The 27,957-nt window shown below is 34.5% G+C and overlaps 1 protein-coding gene across 1 annotated transcript in view; it reads right to left on the bottom strand.

Annotated features, from left to right (window-relative positions):
• Nucleotides 1–27,957, bottom strand: part of LRP1B (LDL receptor related protein 1B) — a 2,002,169-nt gene that overhangs the window by 774,758 nt on the left and 1,199,454 nt on the right. Inside the window, exons 16-18 of the mRNA XM_059394361.1 lie at nt 24,836–24,958; nt 6,555–6,695; nt 1,557–1,682 (exon numbers count right to left, since the gene is read on the bottom strand). Of these exons, the coding sequence (XP_059250344.1) occupies nt 1,557–1,682; nt 6,555–6,695; nt 24,836–24,958 (390 nt within the window). The remainder of the gene's footprint in view (nt 1–1,556; nt 1,683–6,554; nt 6,696–24,835; nt 24,959–27,957) is intronic.

Raw genomic sequence — 27,957 nt, 5'->3', positions numbered from 1 at the left:
TATAATAATTGCACCAGCTTAGAAAGACTCTTCATTGTAAATTATAAACATTATTGTAAGAACAGTCTGGGCAAAGTTAAAATGACCATACCTAAAATTCTAGCTAAAACACAGGATGAAATAGTTTGATAACAAGAGCAATAGGCTTAGAGAATAACTTACACACTGAGTTTCCCAGTTCTTGCCAATGATGTGAGTTAAGGCAAGTCAGAGCCTCATCTATGAAATGAATGGACTTGAAGGAAGAGACTAGGACCAAAGAGTCTCTATAGGTTCCTTTTTATTTGATAGCTCTTTGTAAAACAACCTTACCTGATGCACAAAATAACTTAAAAATAGCTACTCTAAAATATCAAACTATATTTAGTCAAGGGACAACAGAATAGCTTATAGACCCTCAGCAAATATGTCACAATGGAAAAAAAAAAAAAGCTAAATATGAGATGCAGGTTAGGATACGGACTGTGTTGTTCTTTCATTGTTGCTTAGTATATGATAAAAAACAGTTAGGAAATATTTTCTAGTCAATTCATACTCTTGCGGAGCAGAAAGAAATATATAAGGAAATTATAGTGCATTGAGGGACAAGTCTTTCCAAGAGAAAACCAGTGACACAATCTAGAGTACAAACCAGGCTTCTTAATTTCTGGGTATTTTCTGTATATGCTGTCCCTACAGTTTTCACTAATAGGTTATAATAATTTTTATTTTTGAGCCTTATTTTGGCAAATCGAGAAGGGAGGTGTTGATAAATTTTGACACTGCTGTATGTAATGATTAAAAAAAAAAAAAAACAACCCACAATTGTTACCAATATCAGTAAGAGTCATCAAATATACTACTTTTTCTTCATCATTTAATGAATAGGTCTAGGCTGCTGCTAGTCAATATCATTTTTCAATACTTATCTGACTAATCATGACCTTTCCAACATCTATTATAACCTGTGCACAAGCTGTGTATCCCTATTCAAAGAGAAACTGACTAGGGATTCACAGATGTATTACAGTGGGATAAATTTTATGGAAATATTAATAGGCTTTATGACTTGGGACTTCATGAAAAGGGGGAAAAAAATCTATGCCACATAAATAGTGTACCAGGAACAGAAAGCTATTCACAGAGGTATTCTACAGCAGACTAAATAAAATACACAGATTATTTTTTTTTTTGAGGTAAAAAGCAAACAAAACAAAACAAAACACACACACAAACCTTTCTTCATGGCCTCCATCACAGCATGCTAATAAACCTCACCCTCCACTGCCAATTAAGATTTAGCAGGGACAAGCCTTGTCCAAGCAGTGTATTGACAGTCAACCCATATGGATAGATAAAGTGCCAAATTACTTTGGAAAGCAGAGTCATGCCCACGGATTAAGTAAAAGATAATTTGTATTCTAGCTTTTGTGGCATCAAACTCTGAACTTATTTAATACTGCAATAATCAGATCATCAGCCTTAGGAAGGTTCAGCTTAGTTCAAAGCAGTGACCTGCATTTTTATGGACACTAACTTTGGAAGCGATTTATGTATATATTCAAGCAAACCTTTACCTGCACAAGTTTGATTGGATTCGTCTTCGTTGCTTCCACAATCATTAGCTCCATCACAGAGCCATCTCTTGGGGATACAGCGATTATTCTTGCATTTAAACTGATCATCAGGACAGCTATGATTGACTGGGGAAGGGTGGGAGGGTGAAGAGAGAGGAGAATCAGGTTTAATAATTTAAAGTTGGATAAAATTATGATTATTTTAAGTTACAGTTAGAGACAACTTATAATAATTATATTATAGTACAATAAATGCCACAGCTTCTTTCATTCATTGTTGCATATTTTATAGAAAATATTAATATTTGAGGCTCTCTTAAAATGTAATACTTTTATAGAAGACACCAAGTAATAAAATCTCATATAAAAGGAAACATATTCATTTGTTCATGTCTTCACTAAAATCAACTGTATCACGAAACTTGTTTTCCCATCCCTTATCAAAGTAACACAATTTCAGAATTTTTACCAAAAACATTTAAAGTAACCTCAATTTTTAAAAAAATTTTTATAAACATATAATGTATTATTAGCCCCAGGGGTACAGGTCTGTGAATCGCCAGTAAATTAACCTCAAATTTTAACATGAAACATAATAAGTATGTATCCAATAATTCAGCCATGTATCAAAGATACATTTTCTTAAGCCACACATCCATTCAGAACTTTTTGAAATATTAAATAAGGCTCATTTTGTTATGCTTTTCCCAGTGTTTCTTGGGACTGGCAGCAAAACTTGGAGTTGATGTTAAATATGAGATCCTGCATAATTCTATTTTTATTTTTTTTAAAGATTTTATTTATTTATTTGACAGAGATCACAAGTAGGCAGAGAGGCAGGCAGAGAGAGAGGGGAGAAAGCAGGCTCCCTGCTGAGCAGAGAGTCTGATGTGGGGGCTTGATCCCAGGACCCTGGGATCATGACATGAGCCTAAGGCAGAGGCTTTAACCCACTGAGCCCCCAGTCGCCCCCCTGCATAATTTTAATAACAAAAATGACCATCCTGAGTTTTCATGCCTAGTGCAAACAAATAAACATGAATCCACAAAATATACTGTGGACAAGATCAATCCTCATATGGGAAGCTGTGCACAGCTAAGGATTAAACCTCCAATATCAAGCACAGCAGGAGGCCATCTTAAAGTTAACCTTCTGTGATTATTTTTCCTGCATCCTGGAGGCTAAATTCCTAACTGAATTGGCATGCTCCTCAGTATTTGTTTCACCACTTTGTGTTCTTTTTGAAGTAATTTTCCTTGTGCCCAGTAGTTGCACTTCTGTATGACAAAAATAGATTTTAGTATTAGTTTTCCTTAGAATTCGAAAAAAATAGCCATTTTATCATGCTGTTGCATAGCAAATGTATGCCTTTCCAGACAGTTTCTACAAACACTATTTCTTTAAAGTAGTTTAGGTGAGAAGTGGTTTTATCACTTTTTTAGAAAGTTTTTATTCATGTACAGTAAAAAAAAAATTATAATGGAAAAAGCCTTGTGTTTCCTGGCATTTGAGCATGATTAACATTTTCTACTCACTTCAGGGAGTTTAGCAAGAATAGATGCTCAGGAGAATAAAATTCATCCAATATATTAGAGGGTCAAGATTTTAAAGTAGCAAGATTATGCCAAAATTCTTCAGTAAAGCTTAATAAAGGACTTTTGCAATTTTCATCAATGATGTAAATCAGAGTTCAAAAAGGAGGCATAAATACAACCCATAGGCCTGTGATTTGGAATTGAGAAGCTAAAGGATAGAAAACAGAATGATAACAGAATTCAAGGGCAAAGTTTATTAGCATTTAATATATAAATACTCCTCTGAAATGAATGACATAGTGCTGGCATATTAACCCTGGGACCTCAAGATTATGACACTGCTCAGAATCACTGCAAGTTTAGAAAAAAATCCCATATTGCTGGAAGGTGGCCAGAGATATTTAGTTTTCTGTTGCCCCTTTTGTTTTGTCATTTATTCTCCACATTCTGGATGCTATGTTAGACTCTGACACTACAAAGACACTACAACATAATGTGTCTCCTCATAAAGATATCCATCTCTTAGATGCACCAGAGAAGTAAGGATATAATTGCAATATTGTTTGGTCACTACCATGAAAATGAAATATACATGATATGTTTCACTCCAACTGGTCTGTATGGAGATTTTTCCAAGTTCACAAAAGACTTCCCTATAAAGGTCATGGTAAACCATGGTGATTTCCATAAGCTGCAGTGTTATAAAGGAGAGAAACAGAGGGCATTTTGCAGAGATCTACTTATAGTCCAACTTGTTATATTAGAACAAAGAAGGTAAGTGTATACATGATAGGCATTGAAGACTAAAATTGCAAACCTGAGTCCTAACATGTTTTTCTGTGAATCAATGGATTTTGGAATTTATCTTGTTGGTTATGAATTTACTGAAATAACAATATTTGGTCTCATTCTATAGATACCACTCTGGAAGCAGTTTGGAAAGTGGGTTTTAGTTATGGGAGCAATAGTAGTAGGAATAATAGCAGGGCACTTATTAAATGAATCTAGGATGTAAGACTAACTTAGCCAGTGAAGTTCGAGAGGGGATAAAGATGAAAAATTAATTATACAGAACTGAGTATGGACTATAAGTGAAATAGAAGATTGCCTGAAAAGCCTTTAGTATACGTTTGAGTAATGGTATGGGAAGTGATGAAAATTATCAAGAAAAAAGATCCTGACTAGGAATTTTAACACTACAATTATCAGTATACGATGCCTTACATCCTCATAGAGAAAATGAGTTTCTTTGTGAATTTGTGAAAAGAACAATCACACAGGGAATAGCGTGAACCTAAAGGAACACAACATGAATATTGTGATAAAGTACTTGTGCTCTGCGCAGGTGTTCTGTGACTATGCAGGAAGCTGATATCCAGGAGTATTCACTAAAACCATGAATAAACACTGTGAGTCAGAGGTGATGAGGCAATTAATTTAATCAATAAATAATACATCACTTGTGTAAAAAAAATGAGAAAAAACCTTTTATCCTTAGATGACATGTTCTCCCACTTTGAAATTTTTGTCTGCTTGTACCAATTTAGTATTTAATATGGTATTTTTGGATTTGTACTTTACAGTATAGTTATTAATAGTGTTGGAAACATGGAACATGTAATGTTGAAGTCAGAGTCCATGCTTGAAAATAAAGGAAAAGTAGTGTTACATTCATGTATTAATTATAACTTACATATTACCTATTTATATACAACTGGAAATTGTATTTTAAAAACTCATATTCTTGGACTTTTGTCCAAAAATACAGATAGTTGTACTATATAGATGCCTAGACCAATTCTGTCATTTTTTAAAAAAATTTTGTTCATTTATTTGAGAGAAAGAGAGAGAGCGTGGATGGGAGGCAGGGAGCAAGGGGCAGAGGGAGAAGGAGAAACAGACTCCCCACTGAGCAGGGAGCCAGAAGATGCATCCATCCTGGGACTCTGGGATCTTGACCTGAGCTGAAGGCTGATATGTAAACAACTGAGCCACCCAGGCAACACAATTCTGTCCATGCTTAGTAAAAGATCTATAAAGCTTGATTTTTATAATCTTGGTGATGCAACATGGGGGCTTAAGTGGGTACGAGAAGAATAAATGAAAGAAAATGGGATTGGGAGGGAGACAAACCATAAGTGACTCTTAATCTCACAAAACAAACTGAGGGTTGCTGGGGGGAGGGGGTTGGGATAAGGGGGGTGGGATTATGGACATTGGGGAGGGTATGTGCTTTGGTGAGTGCTGTGAAGTGTGTAAACCTGGTGATTCACAGACCTGTACCCCTGGGTATAAAAATATATGTTTATAAAAAATAAAAAATTATATAAAAAAAATTAAAAAAAAATAAAAGAAAAAGAAAAAGAAAAGAAAGACAAGAAAATGGAGGATTATCAATTAACTCAATTATTTCAGCCATTTTAACTTGGAAAATGTCATCATCAATTGAAAGAAAAACATTTTCTTTTTAAAATAATTTATCTAAGGCAAATTAAAAGACTAAGGACACATATGCCATCACATTATTCTCTCCATACAAAATATTTTATATATCTCAAAACCATACCATAATGACTCTAGTCAAATATATTCTCAAATTGTTATTTAATGTGTTTTTCAAAGTATCCACTTTCAAATATGTGGGACAATTCCTTATCCCAACCAGAAACATGAAACTATTCCTATTGTGGGAAATGGAAAACAGCTAAATAGAAGCCAAATGGCGAGAAAATCAAACTTTTAATTTCTATCTGAGTGCTTCATATGTGTCTCCTACCATGTACTGAGCCAACGAAGTTAGGTAATAACTAGATCCAAAACCATGTTTGTTTCCTTGGATCTACTTCAAGGCTCTGTTGCCAAGGAGCAATGGAGTGGATCCTGACCTTCTGTGTGAGTTAATTCTGACCTGAGGGAGTTGCAATTGATTTTCCACATCTTTAAATTCAGAGATCCAAAGGATCTTCTGCAGCAACCTTGTGACAATGGTGTGATGGAACTGACAGCACAGAAGAGGGAAGGGGAGGACTTCTGGAGCTACCAAAATGATAATATTAAAGATGTAAAAGCACAAGAAAAGCAGTATTTTAAAACCATGCTAGGAGATAATCTAGTCTACTCTATGTAAAAGGATGACTGAGGGGAAAAAATAAATAAGTTCAATTTTTATCAGATATTTTTAGATTTCACAAACTGCTTTGACAGTTCACAAGCTGAAATACCCAAGGAGGGTGCCAGGTGGCTCAGTGAGTTAAGCTTTGGCTCAAGTCAAGATCTCAAGGTCCTAGGATCAGAGTCCCAAGTGGGAAATCCCTGCTCAGCAGGGAGCCTGCTTGTCCCTCTCCCTCTGCCCCTACCCTCTGCTCTTGCAGGTACATTCTCTCTCTCAAATAAATAAAATCTTAAAAAATAAATAAATAAAAGACTCAGGAAAAATGTAGTATCACTTGAAGGAAAACGTACAGCAATTTACTGAATCTTCATCACTTCCATCTAGACAGTCATCATCACCATCACATTTCCAGCGAGCTTGGATACAATGTCTGTTTTTACAGCGGAATTCTCCAGCTTTGCATATGTGAGGCAATATTTCTCCAGGATTAACTAGGGTTAAAAAAGACATATGAACAATACTAGCCATATTCAGTTTGTTATGATGTCAGCTTTGTTTTAATAACAAAAATACTTAATCATTACATTTTGTCAAAAATATGAAAATATCTTAACATTGCATTGACAACAATCTCTGGAAAGGAGAAAAGTTTAAGTTTTTCTGACAATAATTATTTTACTAAGAATTTTAAAAATTTATTTAAACAACTGTCACAAAAATAATTAGTAATACCAATAATAATAATATAACACCACCTATATTCATGGTAGGTGTGTAGTTTTACTTTTTAAAGGGCTTTCATTCATAAGTACAGCCATGATAATTATATTAATTTGCTGGTGTGCAAGTGGGAGAAAAATTCAGCTCTGTTTGGGTATTCTTGGAAATACTAAGTTAATAAAAAATGATCTCATTGTACATCCAGATTCTATGCAGCATTTTCACTATATACCCCATATTCTCTAATCCAATGTTAGGGATTCTGTTGATTGGGATTTATTCACAAATTGAAAATGTTATTATTATGATGATGATTTTTGTTCTATTTCAGTGAATTTCATAGGAGTCTACAAAAAATAGGAATATGTGGCAATGGTTAAAATAAATGATTGGTGTTTCGTGGACTGAAAAATATATTGAATTATCAAAAACTGGTTTATTGTTAAGAGAAACAAAAGTCAATCTTTTATCCCAGTCCCGATGGCTTTAAACTTTATTTTGGATTACTCATTTGGATTGATGAACTGTCACAAAACCTATATACATGCCAATAATAAGGAATGTCGAGAAAACATATTAGTCATTGCTAGAAAGCTTTGTGTTAGCACTCCTTTAATCCTTGTATTTCCCCTGCTCCAATGAATGGAAGAGGAAATGTGACTCTTGAGCTATAACTGTGGAGAATTTGCTTCAGAGAGTTATGCAGTGAGGTACAAGGCATGAGGGTTCCTGCACCTGGAAAATAAAAACTAACCATTAAACCCAGACTTTTAAGGTTTTAGGGTAAAAACTAATCAGTATGGTAAATGAAATATTCAATTATAACAAAGGTAAGGTTGTGTCTCTTCTATCCCCTCTCAGACAAGCAGACATTGTATGTGTAGGGACTGACAGTAAGTTTGTCTCTTTTTTTAACTCTAATCCTTATCAATAACAAAATGCTGAAGCAGCAATTTCTCTAATGATATAATTTCTGTAAGGTCACTTGAAAGTAAATAATAATAATAGTTATTATTATTTTTATCTATATAGAACAAGTCCCAAATAGGAAATGACAACAATATAAAAACAAAAAGGGGAGCTCACACGGTCTTCTATTCAACCCAAGGATGTCTTTTTGTAGCAGCAACTGGGACAGAGAATAGCAACCAAAGCAAAGTGGAAATACATTGGGATATGTCTATGCCTTTCTAGGATAGAGTTTTCCTCTCAAAAACTCTAGAACTGATCACTGATGATGTGCAAACTTTCCTTGTTTTGAATCTCAAGTTTGCTCAACTGGACCCTAAGATTTTTGAGGTTGGTGTAATTTCTTCCTTGAATCCATATAAGCCCAGCGTAAAACTAGGCATTTAATGAAGGGCATTTTGATTAATTTCTTTCTACAATGATTAAGACTAATAGTCAACAATCTCTCAGTTAAAAAAACAAAAGCAAAAACAAAACAAACAAAAAACCGTCAGATAAGAAACTTAATTTGAGATGTAATCTGCTTCCTCCTAACTTAAATTTAGCTTTAAGATTTTCTTTAGTCTCTCTATAGCTGACTTCAAAGAAATGCTACATCAATTCAATTGTTTCACAGCTTGAGGATTTTAAGATGATTTCAAGAAATCATCTTTTTTTCTTCTGATAATCCCACCAATTTAAAAAGCCTAGCTTTCACATGGTCATTTGATCAAATAAACCCAACTGACAGTTTTAAGAAATGATCAAAAATATCCATATCAAGAGTGAAATTATAGCTGCTTCTGAACTATTACAACTATATTAAAGAAGAGTAAGATGCCTGGGGAAAGACAAACTACCCCCCACAAAATTAATATTTAAAGCTAAATATTCTTTAACAGAACCAATTTGGAGATATGATCTTTAAGTCTGCTTAGAGTCTAAATGTTTTTCAAGAGATATTAAGATCTTCATGGAAAGAATGCAAGTAGGCAATATTTTCAAACTTGTTTTAAATATGCTTTCAAATATGTGTGTATTGCTAGTTATTTTTAAATATTTGCTAATACAAAGGTAGAGTTTTTAAAAAAATATGTGACAACAATGTCCAAAGTTTCATTTTCTTTTTCCGTAACAGTTAGGAACAATTGTTTGAAAACCAACAGAGCCAACTTCCTCATATAAATTCATTTTTTTATATTTACTGCTGATATTGACTTATATCAATATCATTAGTATGTATCATTATCATTTGTAACAGTAGTTAGACATTGCTTATACCTGTAAGAAAAGATATAATGAAACATACACAAATATCTTTGACATTTTAAAGCATATCTGTAAGTCTTCTCGACACTATAATTTGTGGGGCAAGAGGCATTTCTCCATGATATTTCCATGTATCTTGTTTCAGCTTTTATTCTGGACATTTTTTCAAGGATGCTTATATAGCTAACAGCCTTGGAAGACAGATAATGCCATCTTCTACAGCAGAGAGAAGTTTTTTTTCCTGGCTAAAATAGTAAAGATAATGTCTCCCTTCAGGACAATGGTTGGACCAGTTTTCTGGCAGACTCATGATTGGGTTTTTCAGTGTGAATACGAGTTCGCTGGGAGTACAGCATTCACCTAGACCTGCCTATGCATTGCCCCTGTATGATTTGGAGCTGGATGGGACAAAAAGAATGAATATTAACATGAAACTTATGCTGCCTGCTACAACAGGAGTAATAAATCTTCTGTGTCTGAGCCAGGAATTGTATGTCTTCTGTCATAATCTAGGAATCTTTGACAAGTTGACATGTTAGCTTGCCTAGGGTAAAATCTCAGACCCTTCAGAATTGTTGACCTAACAGTAAATATTTAACAAAATGCTGGGTTTTATTTTATAAAAAATACTTATTTCCAAAGTCTTTCAAGGTATATGACTTCACTGGTTTTGCTAGTCCTAACCTAAGCTTCCAGATGTAACTAGTAGTATGCCACACAGAAACCATACTATCAATATAATCAGATATGGGCACAATTTGTAGCACTAGAAGACACTTGATTTTTGAGCTAGGAATATCCATTATAAAGAAAATGTTTAATGTTAAGTGGTAATCTGGATAAGATGGCAGCTTTGACATTCAAAAAGCATGGTCTTTACTCAAGCATTGACCTAACTCTGTGGAATTGGGCAGCCATGTCATTTGTCATAGTACCCTAGCTAATGGCCAGACAATCTACCTACTTTTGTGAGAATCAATGAGATGAAAAAGCAAGTATATTTGGCATCACATAAGAGAACTAAGAGTACCTAGAAAAAATAAGACTAGTATTCTGTATACCTTGCACAAACCTTTATAAAGGAGTCATTTTATAAATAATTTTTATATACCTAATGTTTCCACTTGGAATTCTTGAATGTAGGAAGGACAATGTCACATAAAGAACAGAATAATACCTAGACTAGAACAAAGCATAGAGCAGATATTAAAAAATACTTGCTGCCTAACTTACTGGAGGTAGCAGAGACATAATTATATATTACAGATATATATTCTATATAATTATATATATGTGTGTATATATATTATTATTTATTATAGTGAGAAATTCTATCTCTGGAAACTATATACATACTTCAGGAAAACAATATCACTTCAACTGGCTCAAAAGCTAATAGTCTTCTACCAGCATCCAAGATCACAGGAGAAATTAGAAATTAGAAATTAGAAAGGAAAAAAATCCATGTGTAGATAAACAGAAAGAGTGATGAAGATCCCCCTACACCAAAAAAAAGTGGACATATAGGAAAAGCTCCATGTATGGACTTTGTTCTGATGTTTAATGTGACTGAACCTATATAACACTTGGGTGTTGGACAGACACATAGATTGCTTATAATATAGTACTAGAATTGCAAGTTTTGCTTCAGAGCTGTGATTTGTACCATGAATTTGAAAAGTGATGCAAAACCTGTAATTCTACCACCACGGTCACTTCTAGTAAAAATACTACAACATGATATCACAAGTAAGAAATCTGACAAAGTAATAATAATCCTTTAATTTAACCAGGATCAAAATAAAATAACATGAATCATAGCATTCCTGGTAAGAAACTGTCAGGTCTCAAACATCCTATGATACCTGCTGTTAGAATATTGAAATTTAGAAGGTCTCTGCATGACTTGTCCATGCACTGCAAAAGGAAATATGCCTTCTAGAACTACTTCCCCGTAAAAACTGGAGATTACTGGAGTTGATGTCCAGATCATACTGATATAAAGGGAGAAACCCTACTATTAAACTGGTTTATTTTATTTTCTTCTGGAATCAGCTCAGATTTGGATCTCAGCTCAGCAACTAAACTAAATGCGTATGTTCCTCACCTTGTTTAATAAGCTGTGGGCCCACCAGCAATTATCTATGTTTGTCACTTTGCTTTGTTTTTCAATCCCAGTGTGATTAATGTATCTAAAGTAATGATTGTCTCTTCTGTCAAGCGATCTTTTTGCTGTTGACCATATCAAAATTATGATAACTTAGTCATAAAATCATGAGCCCTAGAACAACAAATAAAATGAAGTTTTCCTATGGTCCCTATACACTTCACATTAGGATATGTTTATTTAGAAGATTATTTTTGTATTTGGGGAGAATTTCTAACTATTTCTTTATTTGAGCAGGGGGATAAAAGAACTAAATGAAAACTTGAAATTGCAGTGTTTTTGATGCCTTTATATAAGCTTGCTTATATAGGAAGGCAGTGTGAAAAACGCTGCTATGGGTTTTGAATTTTCTCCTTTAGATCATAGCAGGATGACCTTTCATTAGATAGAGTGGTCTTCTGAGCAGCCAACCTAAGTGGTACATAATCTTCTGTGAGTACCTATGCACAGAAGGCCATAAATATTCATCTGGATGGGGCTTCTAAACTTTTTACTGCCTTAAACTTTTTACTACACATTAGATTGCATATATCCTAGAACATAAGGCTTGTCACAGCTGAACAGATAAATGGCTTAGCCATAGTGGAGCACTGTTTTTGACAGAGGAATATATCTGGTGTTCCAGAAGGTAAAAAAGGTCACAGAGTACCACTGACATATAATTGTGCAATGCTACTCTTGGATGATCAATATTTTTAAGTTGTTCTCTTAGGAGTAAGGCACATTAGAAAATTCTGTCTTTTGTTTCAGGCCACTAAAGAAGAATTTAAAGAATTACTCTCTTATTACTCTAGATAAAATTATCCTGCTATTAAAAAAATAATGACTCTTTTTAAATTTGTTTTATTTTATTTTTTGGGGGGGAGCTTAACTTACTTTCTTGGGATTATCTATATATTCATTTATTAGTTTCGTATATTGTGTTTTTCCCTATAAAAGCATCAAAATAAATTAAAAAAAAACTCACTTGATAATTGATCAGCTGGCTTTACATATGTTTCTCTATGGCTGTCAGTTCCAAGTTACTATGCTACACTAGGTCTCATTTCTAATTGTGAGAGGATTTGCTCATGCTACACAAGATTCATAAGGACAAAGAGTCCAGCCTACTCTCATTCTTGATTCCTTCCAGGCATGGCATTAGAATTCATCCTTAATCAATCATGTAGCATGCCAATATTTTTCTGTTGGGTGAATGCCTCTTCTGGCACAGCTTTATGCTGAACATTTATTGAGACACAACCACTGGTGTTTACTTCTGGTCCGACCAATTGTCAATGGGTTTTTGTTTATTTGATGTCATTTCAACGAGGATGACTGGAACCAGGACAATCATATCTCAATGATTGCAATACGTATTTTTGTTTTGCGTGTTAACTCAGATTACAGAGTTAATCCAGTTGAAATCGGTTCACAAAATGGTAATATAGCCTAAACTAAACTAGAAGCTGAGAGGAATCAGCATTAATGAGAAGTCAGTGACACACTCATAGTTCTTTTATACCATACTCTGCAACCATGAACTCTCTTTATAGTCCTTTTGCACTTGAATTTCCTCATCTGAAAACTAAGGCTAGAATATCATTTTTAAAAAATTAAATTCAACTTAGTTAACATACAGTGTATTATTAGTTTCATGGGTAGTATTTAGTGATGCATCAGTTGCATATAACATCCCGTGCTCATCAAGTGCCCTCCTTAATGCCCATCATCCAACTATCCCAATCCCCACCCACCTTTCCTCCAGCAACCCTTAGTTTGTTTCCTATAGTTAAGAGTCTCTTAGGGTTTCCTCTGTCTCTGTTTTTATCTTATTTTAATTTTCTTTCCTTTTCTCATGTTAATCTGTTTCATTTCTTAAATTCCACATGTAAGTGAAATTATATGGTATTTGTCTTTCTCTGATCTATTTTTGGTCTATATAATGCTCTTTAGTTCCATCCACATCATTGTAAATGGTAAGTTTTCAGTCTCTTTGAAGGCTGAATTATATTTCATTGTGTACATGTATGTATATATACGTGTGTGTATGTGTGTGTATATATCACATCTTCTTTATCTATTCACCTGTTGATGGACATCTGGGCTCTTTCTATATTTTGGTTATTGTAGACACTACTACCATAAACACTGGGGGGCATGTGCTCCTCCGCATCACTATTTTGGATAGTGTCATCCTTTCATCCTTTGGATGAAAGCAAGAAAGTGCAATTGTTGAGTTGTAGGGTAATTTTATTTTTAACTTTTGTGAGGAATTTCCACACTGTTTTCCAGAGTGGCTGTACCAGCTTGCATTCTCACTAACAGTATAAGAGGGTTTCCCTTTCTCCTCATCCTCAACAACATCTGTTTTTTCTCCTGAGTTGTTCATTTTAGTCATTCTGACTGGTATGAGGTGCTGTCTCATTGTGGTTTTGAGTTATATTTCCCTGATGTTGGATGATGTTGAGCATTTTTTCACGTGTCTGAAGGATAACATCCTTGAAAAACTTTTGCCATTAAGGTAATATGAAATGAAATAATTTATATAAACACACCATGAATTGTTTGTAACAAATGAATTATATGCTTATTTATGATTTTTTACCATTGCATTTGAAAGAAACGTGGGCAAGTTGCATGCCTATTAAAGACTAGTAGAGTTTCAAACAGACAAATGCAACAATAAATTTTCAAATAAGAATATAGATGGTTTTGTTGATTTAACATTTTTTAGTGTAACAAGAATAGATAAAATAATCTTCTTCCCTATCTCTTTTTACTGCAATTGGAGTTACATCAGCAAGGGATTGTAGATATTAGAAAGATACCAGTAGTAACAGAACAATTTCTATCTTTTTTTTTTTTAAACATATATTTTTATCCCCAGGGGTACAGGTCTGTGAATCGCCAGGTTTACACACTTCACAGCACTCACCAAAGCACATACCCTCCCCAATGTCCATAACCCCACCCCCCTACTCAAAACCCCCTCCCCCCAGCAACCCTCAGTTTGTTTTGTGAGATTAAGAGTCACTTATGGTTTGTCTCCCTCCCAATCCCATCTTGTTTCATTTGTTATTCTCCTACCCACTTAAGCCCCCATGTTGCATCACCACTTCCTCATATCAGGGAGATCATATGATAGTTGTCTTTCTCTGCTTGACTTATTTCACTAAGCATGATACACTCTAATTCCATCCATGTTGTCGCAAATGGCAAGATTTCATTTCTTTTGATGACTGCATATTATTCCATTGTGTATATATACCACATCTTCTTGATCCATTCATCTGTTGATGGACATCTAGGTTCTTTCCATAGTTTGGCTATTGTGGACATTGCTGCTATAAACATTCGGGTGCACGTGCCCCTTTGGATTACTACGTTTGTATCTTTAGGGTAAATACCCAATAGTGCAATTGCTGGGTCATAGGGCAGTTCTATTTTCAACATTTTGAGGAACCTCCATGCTGTTTTCCAGAGTGGCTGCACCAGCTTGCATTCCCACCAACAGTGTAGGAGGGTTCCCTTTTCTCCGCATCCTCGACAGCATCTGTCATTTCCTGACTTGTTGATTTTAGCCATTCTGACTGGTGTGAGGCGATATCTCATTGTGATTTTGATTTGTATTTCCCTGATGCCGAGTGATGTGGAGCACTTTTTCATGTGTCTGTTGGCCATCTGGATGTCTTCTTTGCAGAAATGTCTGTTCATGTCCTCTGCCCATTTCTTGATTGGATTATTTGTTCTTTGGGTGTTGAGTTTTCTAAGTTCTTTATAGATTTTAGACACTAGTCCTTTATCTGATATGTCGTTTGCAAATATCTTCTCCCATTCTGTCAGTTGTCTTTTGATTTTGTTAACTGTTTCCTTTGCTGTGCAAAAGCTTTTGATCTTGATGAAATCCCAATAGTTCATTTTTTCCCTTGCTTCCCTTGCCTTTGGCGATGTTCCTAGGAAGATGTTGCTGTGGCTGAGGTCGAAGAGGTTGCTGTTCTCCTCAAGGATTTTGATGGATTCCTTTCTCACATTGAGGTCGTTCATCCATTTTGAGTCTATTTTCGTGTGTGGTGTAAGGAAATGGTCCAATTTCATTTCTCTGCATGTGGCTGTCCAATTTTCCCAACACCATTTATTGAAGAGGATGTCTTTTTTCCATTGGACATTCTTCCCTGCTTTGTCAAAGATTAGTTGACCATAGAGTTGAGGGTCTATTTCTGGGCTCTCTTTTCTGCTCCAGTGATCTATGTGTCTGTTTTTGTGCCAGTACCGTGTTGTCTTGATGATGACAGCTTTGTAATAGAGCTTGAAGTCCAGAATTGTGATGCCACCAACTTTGGTTTTCTTTTTCAATATCCCTTTGGCTATTCGAGGTCCTTTCTTGTTCCATATAAATTTTAGAATTATTTGTTCCATTTCTTTGAAAAAGATGGATGGTACTTTGATAGAAATTGCATTAAATTTGTAGATTGCTTTAGGTAGCATAGACATTTTCACAATATTTATTCTTCCAATCCAGGAGCATGGAACATTTTTCCATTTCTTTGTGTCTTCCTCAATTTCTTTCATGAGTACTTTATAGTTCTCTGAGTATAGATTCTGTGTCTCTTTGGTTAGGTTTATTCCTAGGTATCTTATGGTTTTGGGTGCAATTGTAAATGGGATTGACTCCTTAATTTCTCTTTCTTCTGTCTTGTTGTTGGTGTAGAGAAATGCAACTGATTTCTGTGCATTGATTTTATATCCTGACACTTTACTGAATTCCTGTACAAGTTCTAGCAGTTTTGAGTGGAGTCTTTTGGGTTTTCCACATATAGTATCACATCATCTGCAAAGAGTGAAAATTTGACTTCTTCTTTGCCGATTTGGGTGCCTTTAATTTCCTTTTGTTGTCTGATTGCTGAGGCTAGGACTTCTAGTACTATGTTGAATAGCAGTGGTGATAATGGACATCCCTGCCGTGTTCCTGACCTTAGTGGAAAAGCTTTCAGTTCTTCTCCATTGAGAATGATATTTGCGGTGGGTTTTTCATAGATGGCTTTGATGATATTGAGGTATGTGCCCCCTATCCCTACACTTTGAAGAGTTTTGATCAGGAAGGGATGCTGTACTTTGTCAAATGCTTTTTCAGCATCTATTGAGAGTATCCTATGGTTCTTGTTCTTTCTTTTATTGATGTGTTGTATCACATTGACTGATTTGTGGATGTTGAACCAACCATGCATCCCTGGAATAAATCCCACTTGGTCGTGGTGAATAATCCTTTTAATGTACTTTTGAATCCTATTGGCTAGTATTTTGGTGAGAATTTTCACATCTGTGTTCATCACGGATATTGGTCTATAGCTCTATTTTTTGATGGGATCCTTGTCTGGTTTTGGGATCAAGGTGATGCTGGCCTCATAAAATGAGTTTGGAAGTTTTCCTTCCATTTCTATTTTTTGGAACAGTTTCAGGAGAATAGGAATTAGTTCTTCTTTAAATGTTTGGTAGAATTCCCCCGGGAAGCCGTCTGGCCCTGGGCTTTTGTTTGTTTGGAGATTTTTAATGACTGTTTCAATCTCCTTACTGGTTATGGGTCTGTTCAGGCTTTCTATTTCTTCCTGGTTCAGTTGTGGTAGTTTATATGCTTCTAGGAATGCATCCATTTCTTCCAGATTGTCAAATTTGTTGGCGTAGAGTTGCTCATAGTATGTTCTTATAATAGTTTGTATTTCTTTGGTGTTAGTTGTGATCTCTCCTCTTTCATTCATGATTTTATTATTTGGTTCCTTTCTCTTTTCTTTTTGATAAGTCTGGCCAGGGGTTTATCAATTTTATTAATTCTTTCCAGATCCTAGTTTCATTGATTTGTTCTATTGGTTTTTTTTGGTTTCTAATCATTAATTTCTGCTCTGATCTTTATGATTTCTCTTCTCCTTCTGGGCTTAAGGTTTCTTGTTTTTTCTCCAGCTCCTTTAGGTGTAGGATTAGGTTATGTACCTGAGACCTTTTTTGTTTCTTGAGAAAGGCTTGTAACGCTATATATTTTCCTCTCAGGACTGCCTTTGTTGTGTCCTACAGATTTTGAACTGTTATATATTCATTATCATTTGTTTCCATGATTTTTTTCAATTCTTCTTTAATTTCTCGGTTGACCCATTCATTCTTTAGAAGGATACCGTTTAGTCTCCATGTATTTGAGTTCTTTCCAAACTTCCTCTTGTTGTTGAGTTCTAGATTCAGAGCATTGTGGTCTGAAAATATGCAGGGAATGATCCCAATCTTTTGATACCGGTTGAGTTCTGATTTAGGACTGAGGATGTGATCTATTCTGGAGAATGTTCCCTGTGCACTAGAGAAGAATGTGTATTCTGTTGCTTTGGATGAAATGTTCGGAATATATCTGTGATGTCCTTCTGGTCCAGTGTGTTGTTTAAGGCCTTTATTTCCTTGTTGATCTTTTGCTTGGATGATCTGTCCATTTCAGTGAGGGGAGTGTTAAAGTCCTCTATTATTATTGTATTATTGTTGATGTGTTTCTTTGATTTTGTTATTAATTGGTTTATATAGTTGGCTGCTCCCACATTGGGGGCAGAGATACTTAAAATTGTTAGATCTTCTTGTTGGGCAGACCCTTTGAGCATGATATAGTGTCCTTCCTCATCACTTATATTAGTCTTTGGCTTAAAATCTAATTGATCTGATATAAGGATTGCCATTCCTGCTTTCTTCTGATGTCCATTAGCATGGTAAATTCTTTTCCACCCCCTCACTTTAAATCTGGAGGTGTCTTCAGTCTTAAAATGAGTTTCTTGGAGGCAACATATAGATGCGTTTTGTTTTTTTATCCATTCTGATACCCTGTGTCTTTTGATTTGGGCATTTAGCCCATTAACATTCAGGGTAACTATTGAGAGATATGAGTTTAGTGTCATTGTATTGCCTGTAAGGTGACTGTTACTGTATATTGTCTCTGTTCCTTTCTGATCTACCACTTGTAGGCTCTCTCTTTGCTTAGAGTAACCCTTTCAATATTTCCTGTAGAGCTGGTTTGGTGTTTGCAAATTCTTTCAGTTTTTGTTTGTCCTGGAAGCTTTTAATCTCTCTTTCTATTTTCAATGATAGCCTAGCTGGATATAGTATTCTTGGCTGCATGTTTTTCTTGTTTAGTGCTCTGAAAATATCATGCCAGCTCTTTCTGGTCTGCCAGGTCTCTATGGATAAGTCAGCTTCCAATATAATATTTTTACCATTGTATGTTACAGACTTCTTTTCCCGGGCTGCTTTCAGGATTTTCTCTTTGTCACTGAGACTTGTAAATTTTACTATTAGGTGATGGGGTGTAGGCCTATTCTTATTGATTTTGAGGGGCGTTCTCTGAACCTCCTGAATTTTGATGCTCATTCCCTTTGCCATATTGGGGGAATTCTCCCCAATAATTCTCTCCAGTATACCTTCTACTCCCCTCTCTCTTTCTTCCTCTTCTGGAATCCCAATTATTCTAATGTTGTTTCATCTTATTTTGTCACTTATCTCTCAAATTCTCCCCTCGTGGTCCAGTAGCTGTTTGTCCCTCTTTTGCTCAGCTTCTTTATTCTCTGTCATTTGGTCTTCTATATCACTAATTCTTTCTTCTGCCTCATTTATCCTAGCAGTGAGAGCCTCCATTTTGGATTGCACCTCATTAATAGCTTTCTTTATTTCAACTTGGTTAGATTTTAGTTCTTTTATTTCTCCAGAAAGGGCTTTTATATCTCTCGAGAGGGTTTCTCTAATATCTTCCATGACTTTTTCGAGCCCAGCTAGAACCTTGAGAATTGTCATTCTGAACTCTAGATCTGACATATTACCAATGTCTGTATTGATTAGGTCCCTCACCTTCAATATTGCCTCTTGTTCCTTTTTTTGTGGTGAATTTTTCTGCCTTGTCATTTTGTCCAGATAAGAGTATATGAAGGAGCAAGTAAAATACTAAAAGGGTGGCAACAACCCCAGGAAAATATGCTTTAACAAAATCAGAAGAGATCCCAAATTGTGAGGGGGGAGAAAGGGGATAAAAAGAGGTTTAAAAAGAAAGAAAGGAAAAAAAAGAATAAAAAAAGAAAGTGAATAAAGAAAAGTAAAAAAAAAAAAAGAAAAAATATATATATTAAATAAACTAGTTAAAAAACCTTAAAAAGGAAAAGGGTAAAAGTTTAAAAAAATTAGCAAAAGAAGAGAAAAAAATGAAAAAGAAAAAATTACTTTAACTGCAAAACTAAAAAATCACAGGGAGAAAGCCATGAGTTCTGTGCTTTGCTTTCTCCTCCTCTGGAATTCTGCTGCTCTCCTTGGTATTGAAACCGCACTCCTTGGTAGGTGATCTTGGTCTTGGCTGGATTTCTTGTTGATCTTCTGGGGGAGGGGCCTGGTATAGTGATTCTCAAGTGTCTTTGCCCCAGGCGGAATTGCACCGCCCTTACCAGAGGCCGGGCTGAGTAATCCACTCGGGTTTGCTTTCAGGAGCTTTTGTTCCCTGGGCGCTTTCCGTAGAGTTCTGGAGGATGGGAATACAAATGGTGGCCTCCTGGTCTCCGGCCCAGAGGATCCGTCCAGGGCCCCACTCCTCAGTGTGCCCTGAGAGAACAGCCCCCAGTAACTCCCGTCTGCTTGACCTCCGGCCGCGCTCCGAGCTCACCGAGCCTGCAACCGGTTCAAGGTAACCCCGAGCTGCGAGCTTACTGTCAGGTCTGTCTCTGTAGCAGGTTTTCCCCTGTTCCAATACCCGCAAGCTCTGCGACACTCAGACACCCCCGATCCTTCTGTGACCCTGTGGGACCTGAGGCCACGCTGACCCCGCCTGGGCTTCGCCCCGTTTTAGCCTCTGGAGCGATGTCCCTCATTGGAACAGACTTTTAAAAGTCCCGATTTTGTGCTCAGTTGCTCCGCCGCTTGCCGGGATCCGGCCCCTCCCCCCGGGGTCTATCTTCCTGTTGCTTTGGATTCACTTCTCCACCAGTCCTACCTTTCAGAAAGTGGTTGTTTTTCTGTTTCTAGAATTGCTGTTCTTCTTCTCTTTGATCTGCTGATGGATTTGCAGGTGTTTGCAATCTTTAGATAAGCTATCTAGCTGATCTACTGCTAGCTGAAGTAGTCTCAGCCTGCTACTTCTCCACCATCTTGACTCCTCCTGCACTTAGCACCGAAAAATTTCTTTTTATCATGTGATGTCATGATAACAAATTTCCTATCACAACTATATGACCAATATTGTATACAGTATTTCCTTAAAAGCCAAAGTCACCCAATTTTTATTTACATAGAGATATCCAGTGGTCAGTATCTTTTCTCTATCAATATCGATATAGATATATAGATATGCAAACTCATAAGAAATCTATAAATTTTTAATGGGGCATAGAATAAAGGAAATAGAAAAGATGATTTGGATGCCAATGATCCAGATAATTATGATTCACACAATTAAAATTAAGGAACTAATTAGAACATTTCAAGCTTAAAAAAGCCATCTAGATAAACCTAATATATACACTCTCCCTCTAACTTCCCACTATGAAAACTAAGATGAAGGATAAAAACTCACAAGATATTTGAAAACACAGTCTCTTGATCATTTGACTGACATTATCTTAAGGGAATTTTGACTATTGCAAGACCAATAAGACAAGATTCAAACATTCAGCCAGAAACTTTTCTAACTTATACCATTAAAAATTGAATAAGCCTATCTATCTTTAGGTAAAAAGAGAGACCCTTTGCTCCTGCAGCATCCAATGTAAGGTCTGTGCCTATTAACAAAGGATATACTGGCACTGTTACCTTCCATCCTTGAGAGGAATTCTGGAGATAAAGCAAAGGCAGGATAACACTTGGTGGAGGTCCATGAGGTTACTCTGTGTGTGTGTGTGTGTTTGTGTGTGCATGCACGCATGTACACACACATATTTCACCTGTTCAAAGTGTCAAAATTATTTATCTGGGATAGCAAAAAATCTGATTTTTATCAGAAAAATACCTTCAGATGAATCTGTGGTAGATACTAAATATTGAATTAAGAAATACACTTTTTTTCTCTCAATAACCAAGATAATATTTACCCTAGCAGACAACCAGAATTACATCATTCAAAGTAATGCTTAATCCCTTCCTATTAACAAACTATAGGTTTTGATAGATATTTTCCCTAAACAACAAAATAGGAATTAAAAAATAATACTACAGAACAAAGAACGGAAACCACCTTATGACTCAAAGAAAGTATACTTTATTCAATTACATTCTATAGGAATTATCCTAAAAGACAACATAAAATTCCTACTAACAATGAAAAAAATTTGCCCAAAGAAGTAAAATTCATATTTCTACTCTCAAGTATATTATCCCAGAATAAATTAAATATTATTTCTAGAATTTTGAAGAAAACTTAGCCAAGAACTAATATCCAGAATTGTCAATCACATATAAATGTAAAGGAAACCTATTTAGAAAATACAGGAACTCCAAGGTATTCAGTCTTTGTGCTCATCTTGGAGAAGCAACTTCAAGAAATACTTTATCTACCCTAAACATTGCGGAAAATTAATAATTGAACGAGGAACTAAAGTTTGAATACAACCAATGAAGCAATACAATCAGTGAGGCACTGAATCAGGTCTAAAAGAAAGTATAAAATTGATCATTAAACTAGCTATACATGTCAAAACATTTTATAAAAAGACTTATTGATATCATGCTTAGTGAAATAAGTCAAGCGGAGAAAGACAACTATCATATGATCTCCCTGATATGAGGAAGTGGTGATGTAACATGGGGGCTTAAGTGGGTAGGAGAAGAATAAATGAAACAAGATGGGGTTGGGAGGGAGACAAACCATAAGTGGCTCTTAATCTCACAAAACAAACTGAGGTTTGCTGGGGGGAGGGGGGTTGGGAGAAGGGGGGTGGGGTTATGGACATTGGGGAGGGTATGTGCTTTGGTGAGTGCTGTGAAGTGTGTAAACCTGGCGATTCACAGACCTGTACCCCTGGGGATAAAAATATATGTTTATAAAAAATAAAAAAATTTTAAAAAATTAAAAAAAAAGACTTATTGATGATGATTTGAAACACTATTCCTTGTCAGAAATCCTAAATTATAATATGAATGAAATTGAGGAAGATGAAGAGAATAGTATAAAGAAAATCAGTCTTCATCTCAAATGGTTAAAATTCAAAATAATAATAATAAAATTTAAAACTGGTGGTATTGTTCTAAGTGCTTAAAAAAGAAAATGTAACAAACTAACTATGGAGTATATTGTAAAATACTGAAGGGATCATAAACAGTAAAGAAACACACAAATAGTCTATAACAATCCATCAAAAATAACACCAAACATCAAGTAGAAAAATGAAGGTATCAGCACCACGCTCTAACCAACTGAGCTAACCGGCCACTTGAAAAATGAAGGTAAATGATTTAAAAATCATGTGTAAAAAGAATATGTAGTCACATGATAAGATGCCTATGCTCCTATTAAGAAAAAATTAACCTCTAAGTAAAGGATACTGTTGTGTAATCCAGAATGTGTAAAACTGCAATATAACTAAGAATTCTGTCTCCAAAATAAAATGATATGGGGTCTAAATTCCAAAGATCCTACATGCTAATTATGTGAATTATGAAAAGTTATTAACCCCAAGTCTACATTCTGAATATTAAAGTGAGGTAATAATAGTATCTCCCATATATGATTATTGTAAGAGCTAATGAGAACTATAAAAATTTAAAGTCCTATATAAGAATTCAATAAATTTTATCTATTAGTAGTAGTAGTAGTAAAAAATAATAACTTCCAGGGATATATAATTATAAGGAACAACATGAAAATATTTTAGTTGTTTCTTACTGAATAGTGGCATTTGGGTGTATTTTTTCATTTAAATATTTTCTGTATATTTCTTAAATGTTACTACGTATTAAATCATTTGTAAAAATTCCTTATTCATATTGTTTTTTCTTCAGAAGAAATAAAACATTTCAGTTAAGGTGAAATCTTCTTTATTATACTTATTTCTCCTTCTGCGTCCCCCCAAAAAATCCTTATAATTGATGGAAAAATGCATTTGTGTGTTATTTATGTATTATTCAATAATAATGATGAAAAATGATGGTTAACTTTACATGTCAGCTTGAATAGATAGGTTTTAGAGTGTGCAGATGTTTGGTCAAATATCACTCTGGGTGTGTCTGTGAGAGTTAATTGGATGAGATTAACATTGGAATCTGTAGACTAAATTAAGCAGGTAAGTGGACCTTACCCTAAAACAGTTTGAACTGAACGAAAAGGCCTATTTTCCTGCACATACAAGAAATTCTTGCTGTCTGACTGCCTTGAACTTGGACTTATTTTTTTTTTCCTGCCTTCATACTCTAACTGAAAGGGGTTCTTCTTGGGTCTTCAGTCTACAAGCATTCAGACCGGAGCTATACCATTGGTATTCCTCAGTTTCCAGCCTGCTGACTGCAGATTCTGGGAGTCGTCAGCTTCCGTAACTGCATGAGCCAATTCCTCATAACAAACCTCTTTCTCTATATTTACATCCTATTAGTTCTATTTCTCTAAAGAATCAAAATCAAATCATTCTAGAAACATTTTTATATTACTCTATATTTATATAGCATTGCTCCTATCAGTATGGTTAAGGGACTTGTTATAGATAAAAAGAACAAATTTCAAAAGGGTCACATTGGAATGACAAGATGCAGTAAATTGAAGAAGGTCAGTAAAAGTTATTAAAGTGCCTTTAATCCAGGTCAGTCAATTCAATTAATTCAGTATTTTGATAAAGCTTAGAATTTCCCTAAATCTCTTTTTTGCCTCTTTTTTTTTTTCTCTCCACCAACAAAAATAGAAGACTGAGCTTGTCCTAACGGTGAAGGTCCTTAACAATTTTATGAAATATTTTCTTTCTTCATATTTTATAAATATGTGTGTATATATATATACATATGTGTATGTATATATATGTGTGTATGTATATATATGTATATATATGTGTATATATGTGTATATATGTATATATGTGTATACATATGTATATATATGTGTATATATCCACATATATATATGTATATATATATGTGTGTATATACATACACACATACATGCACACACATATATGTGAACACACATATATATGATTAATAAATATTTCTCTATATATATTTTATAAATGTAAGATTATATGTATAAAATATACAAATGATAGATATAAACTGTATATATCATATATAAATATATATGTTATTTTCTATATGTATGTTTTATTACTAAACTATTTTAGTTATATTTTTATTATTAAACTATTATGCAGCAGTCACAAATGCTCTGGAAAATTTCACCATTATTCAACTGTTTTTCATAGAAATTAATTCAGTTAATTATTTGTAATATAAAGAGAATTATACCTAAGTGATTACCTGCAATTCTCTTTCCAAGATTGATTTTAATTCTTTTGATTTCATCTGCTTTTTTCTTCCAAAATACATGTATAATCAATGAATGTGACAAACAAAACTTACATGTGCAAGTTGTCCCGTTTTCATCTAAAAGTTGATTATCAGCACAGGCACAGACTCGGCCTCCTGGAATAGCCAAGCACAGTGTACTACAGCCCCCGTTATTTCCTCGGCACATATTGTCACCTGTAAGAGAAGGGAAGCCTGTATGTCAGAGAACTCTGATTCTATCCATAGTTAGCCAGTTCAAGTTCACATTCTTTCTAGGAGACATATGTAGACATAAAAATGTACACATATATATGCATATGTTTATTGTGTATTCATTAATGTAGTCAAGATACCTACTGAACCCTAAAAAAAACCCTGAAACATTTAAAATATACTATGCGCTGGGAAATAAAAGGAATTTGCATGTTGGTTAAAAAAGATAGAGGTATGTGTGCAGATAAGCACTGGGAGAGAGGAAGGTTATAGGACATGATGATGTCTCTCCAGGATAGCAGATTATACCTAGTGTATTCAAATCTGATTCTTTTCTCAAGTAGATCACTAACATTTAGACTTTAGATACCAAGCGAAGAGAAAACAAATGAGTACAAAAGGAAAGGGGCAGAATATTCTTCCCTCTTGCACAAGGAATACATTGACATGTCAGTGCATTAATGATGCTAAGGAACACAAGCTTTCTGAAAAACCTTCAAAATGAACAGCCTTGCTAGTACCAGTAGAATGTACAATGCATTAGAGTAGCGATGTTGTCCCAGTGGACCATCCCAGTAGACTTAACCAGCAGAGTACGCAACAGACATCAATAAAGGAGGGTAGATTCACAAAAGTATTATCCATGAACATTTGTGAGACACCCTTGGAAACTAAGATAAAACAGACATAAAATTTTGAAAAGGTTTGAGATGTAGGTAATCATCAGGAAGAAAGTATATTTACTTAGATGTATACCAGCAGAATATTAATATTACAAAGAACTCTGTAACACTAGCAATTCCATTAACAGAGTAAATGTCCAGACCATTTTACACTGTTGCATTTTTCAAGGTATCAATAAATAACATTTTGATTGTATCAGAAAGATCTGACTCAAACATTAAAAATAGTTTTTAATTACTTGGAAGCATCTAACAACATAATATAGTAATTTAAGTAGTACTGGCAGTTAAAGCACAAGTGTCAAAAATGTGACGAAAGTGACAGATGGGGTTATTGTACTGTAGGCCTCTGGGGTTGGATGGGCTATGTAGAGAGTATTAAGAAATGAGTTAAAAAAAAAAACAAAAACTATCAAAATGTTGTTATATGCAATAAATACTTAACTCATTCCCATTGATTATCTTGTGTGTCCACAGATCAGAAGAAACAACGTCAAGCATATAATCATTTCCTTCTATTATTCTGAGAAGTAAATTAAATTTGCTGCATTTATGAGAAACAAAAATATACTTGAAAACTAAGGAAGCTAATAATTCAAGATTTAGTATCAATTTCCAAACTCAAAGGATAATGAAGCCTAGTTCAAATTTTTTCCTTAGAGGAAAAAATTTTTCCTATTATAGGAAATTCTTTCCTCATAGGAAAAAAATTGAACTAGGCTTCATTATCCTTTGAGTTTGGAAATTCCAAAAGGAATATAAAGATTTTTTAGGTAGTTTCCAGGGATAGCCATATTTATTCCATAACTATAGAAAAAAGTATCCTTCATAGGATAGGTAGGTGTTCTGAATATGCTACTCATATCGTGTATAGGATTAAATTGTATATTCATTATTTTAGTAACATTCAGATTCTTGAAAATTCGACTTAAACAAAGTATTTTGAAAATTATATGGAGAATATAAAACAGTAAAAAATAAGGAAGTACTGAAAGCAATATATCATGACACACTTTCATATTAAAAATATATGCTAAATATCATTCTTTTTTAATAGCATGAGTCATGCTTGCCATTCTCATTGAATATGAAATTTAAGTATTTAGAAACAAATTATCATTACTCAAACTTTTAAATATATTTCCTTTCTGTGAACTATAAATTTAAAAAAGAGGAATTGGTAATTATCCTGCCCTGATAGAAATCCAAAATCAAAATTAATGTGGAAATTCCATATCTTTCATAGGAATTGCCTAGATCTTTATTTTTTAGCAGTATCTGAAAATATTTTTTGAATTTATTACTCCAACATATTTTAGATAGGCTTATGTGGCAGTATTTATTGAGTTTCTAGTAGGTTGCATTTAATGTAAAAATATTCTCTTGAAAATATGATTTAGTGACTACAAACAGCATTAAAAATTGTATACATAAATATCAATGAATAATCATCAATGCCAGGGACACTTTATTATTAATTTATTTATTTATACATATAAATTTAAATTAATTCTATTCTTATAATAAACTTCTAAGGTAAGTTTAATCTCATTTGCAGATAGGACTACTAGTGAGATATGGTTTAAATAACTTTTATAATGCCTAGAAATTAATAATCCTTATTAAAATAGAGATTTAGAATAAGGATTATTATGTATTATCCTCATTATTTATAAATAATTAGAAACGGATTTTTTTCTCAATCTAAAATTCATGGCTCTTACTCTTCTTTATATATGACAAAATAAAATTAAATCAATAAAGGATGGAAAAAATAAAAGAGGAAACAACATAATGAAATCCTAGATTAAATTACTGTGGAAGCAAATAGTTTTAAAAGACTCAAATAGGGGGCACCTGGGTGGCTCAATGGTTAAGCATCTGCCTTCAGCTCAGGTCATGATCCCAGAGTCCTGGGATCCAGCCCCACATAGGGCTCCCTGCTCGTCGGGAAGCCTGCTTCTCCCTCTCCCACTCCCCATATTTGTGTTCCCTCTCTCGATGTGTTTCTCTCTGTCAAATAAATACAATCTTTAAAAAAAAAAAAAGAATCAAATATTCAACGAAAACAAATGAGGAGTAGCTCATAAAATTAAGTTCAAAATAGTGGTCTGTCTGGGCAAAAATCTTTGTCTTTTTTCCTCCAGTAAGAGAAGTGGAATTATTCTTCCCCTTATAGAATCTGGCACAGAAGGGTGTGTTTGGTAAACATTAGTTGATGAATGAATGAATGAATTTTAATTAGCAATATGACAGAAACAATCATTTGGGTGTGTAGATACAAGGTGTAAGTATATT

The sequence above is a fragment of the Mustela nigripes genome, chromosome 3 (assembly GCF_022355385.1).
Source record: "Mustela nigripes isolate SB6536 chromosome 3, MUSNIG.SB6536, whole genome shotgun sequence".
Taxonomy (NCBI): domain Eukaryota; kingdom Metazoa; phylum Chordata; class Mammalia; order Carnivora; family Mustelidae; genus Mustela; species Mustela nigripes.
The sequence above is the reverse complement of the archived record's forward strand: the minus strand, read 5'-3'. Positions and strand labels throughout refer to the sequence as shown.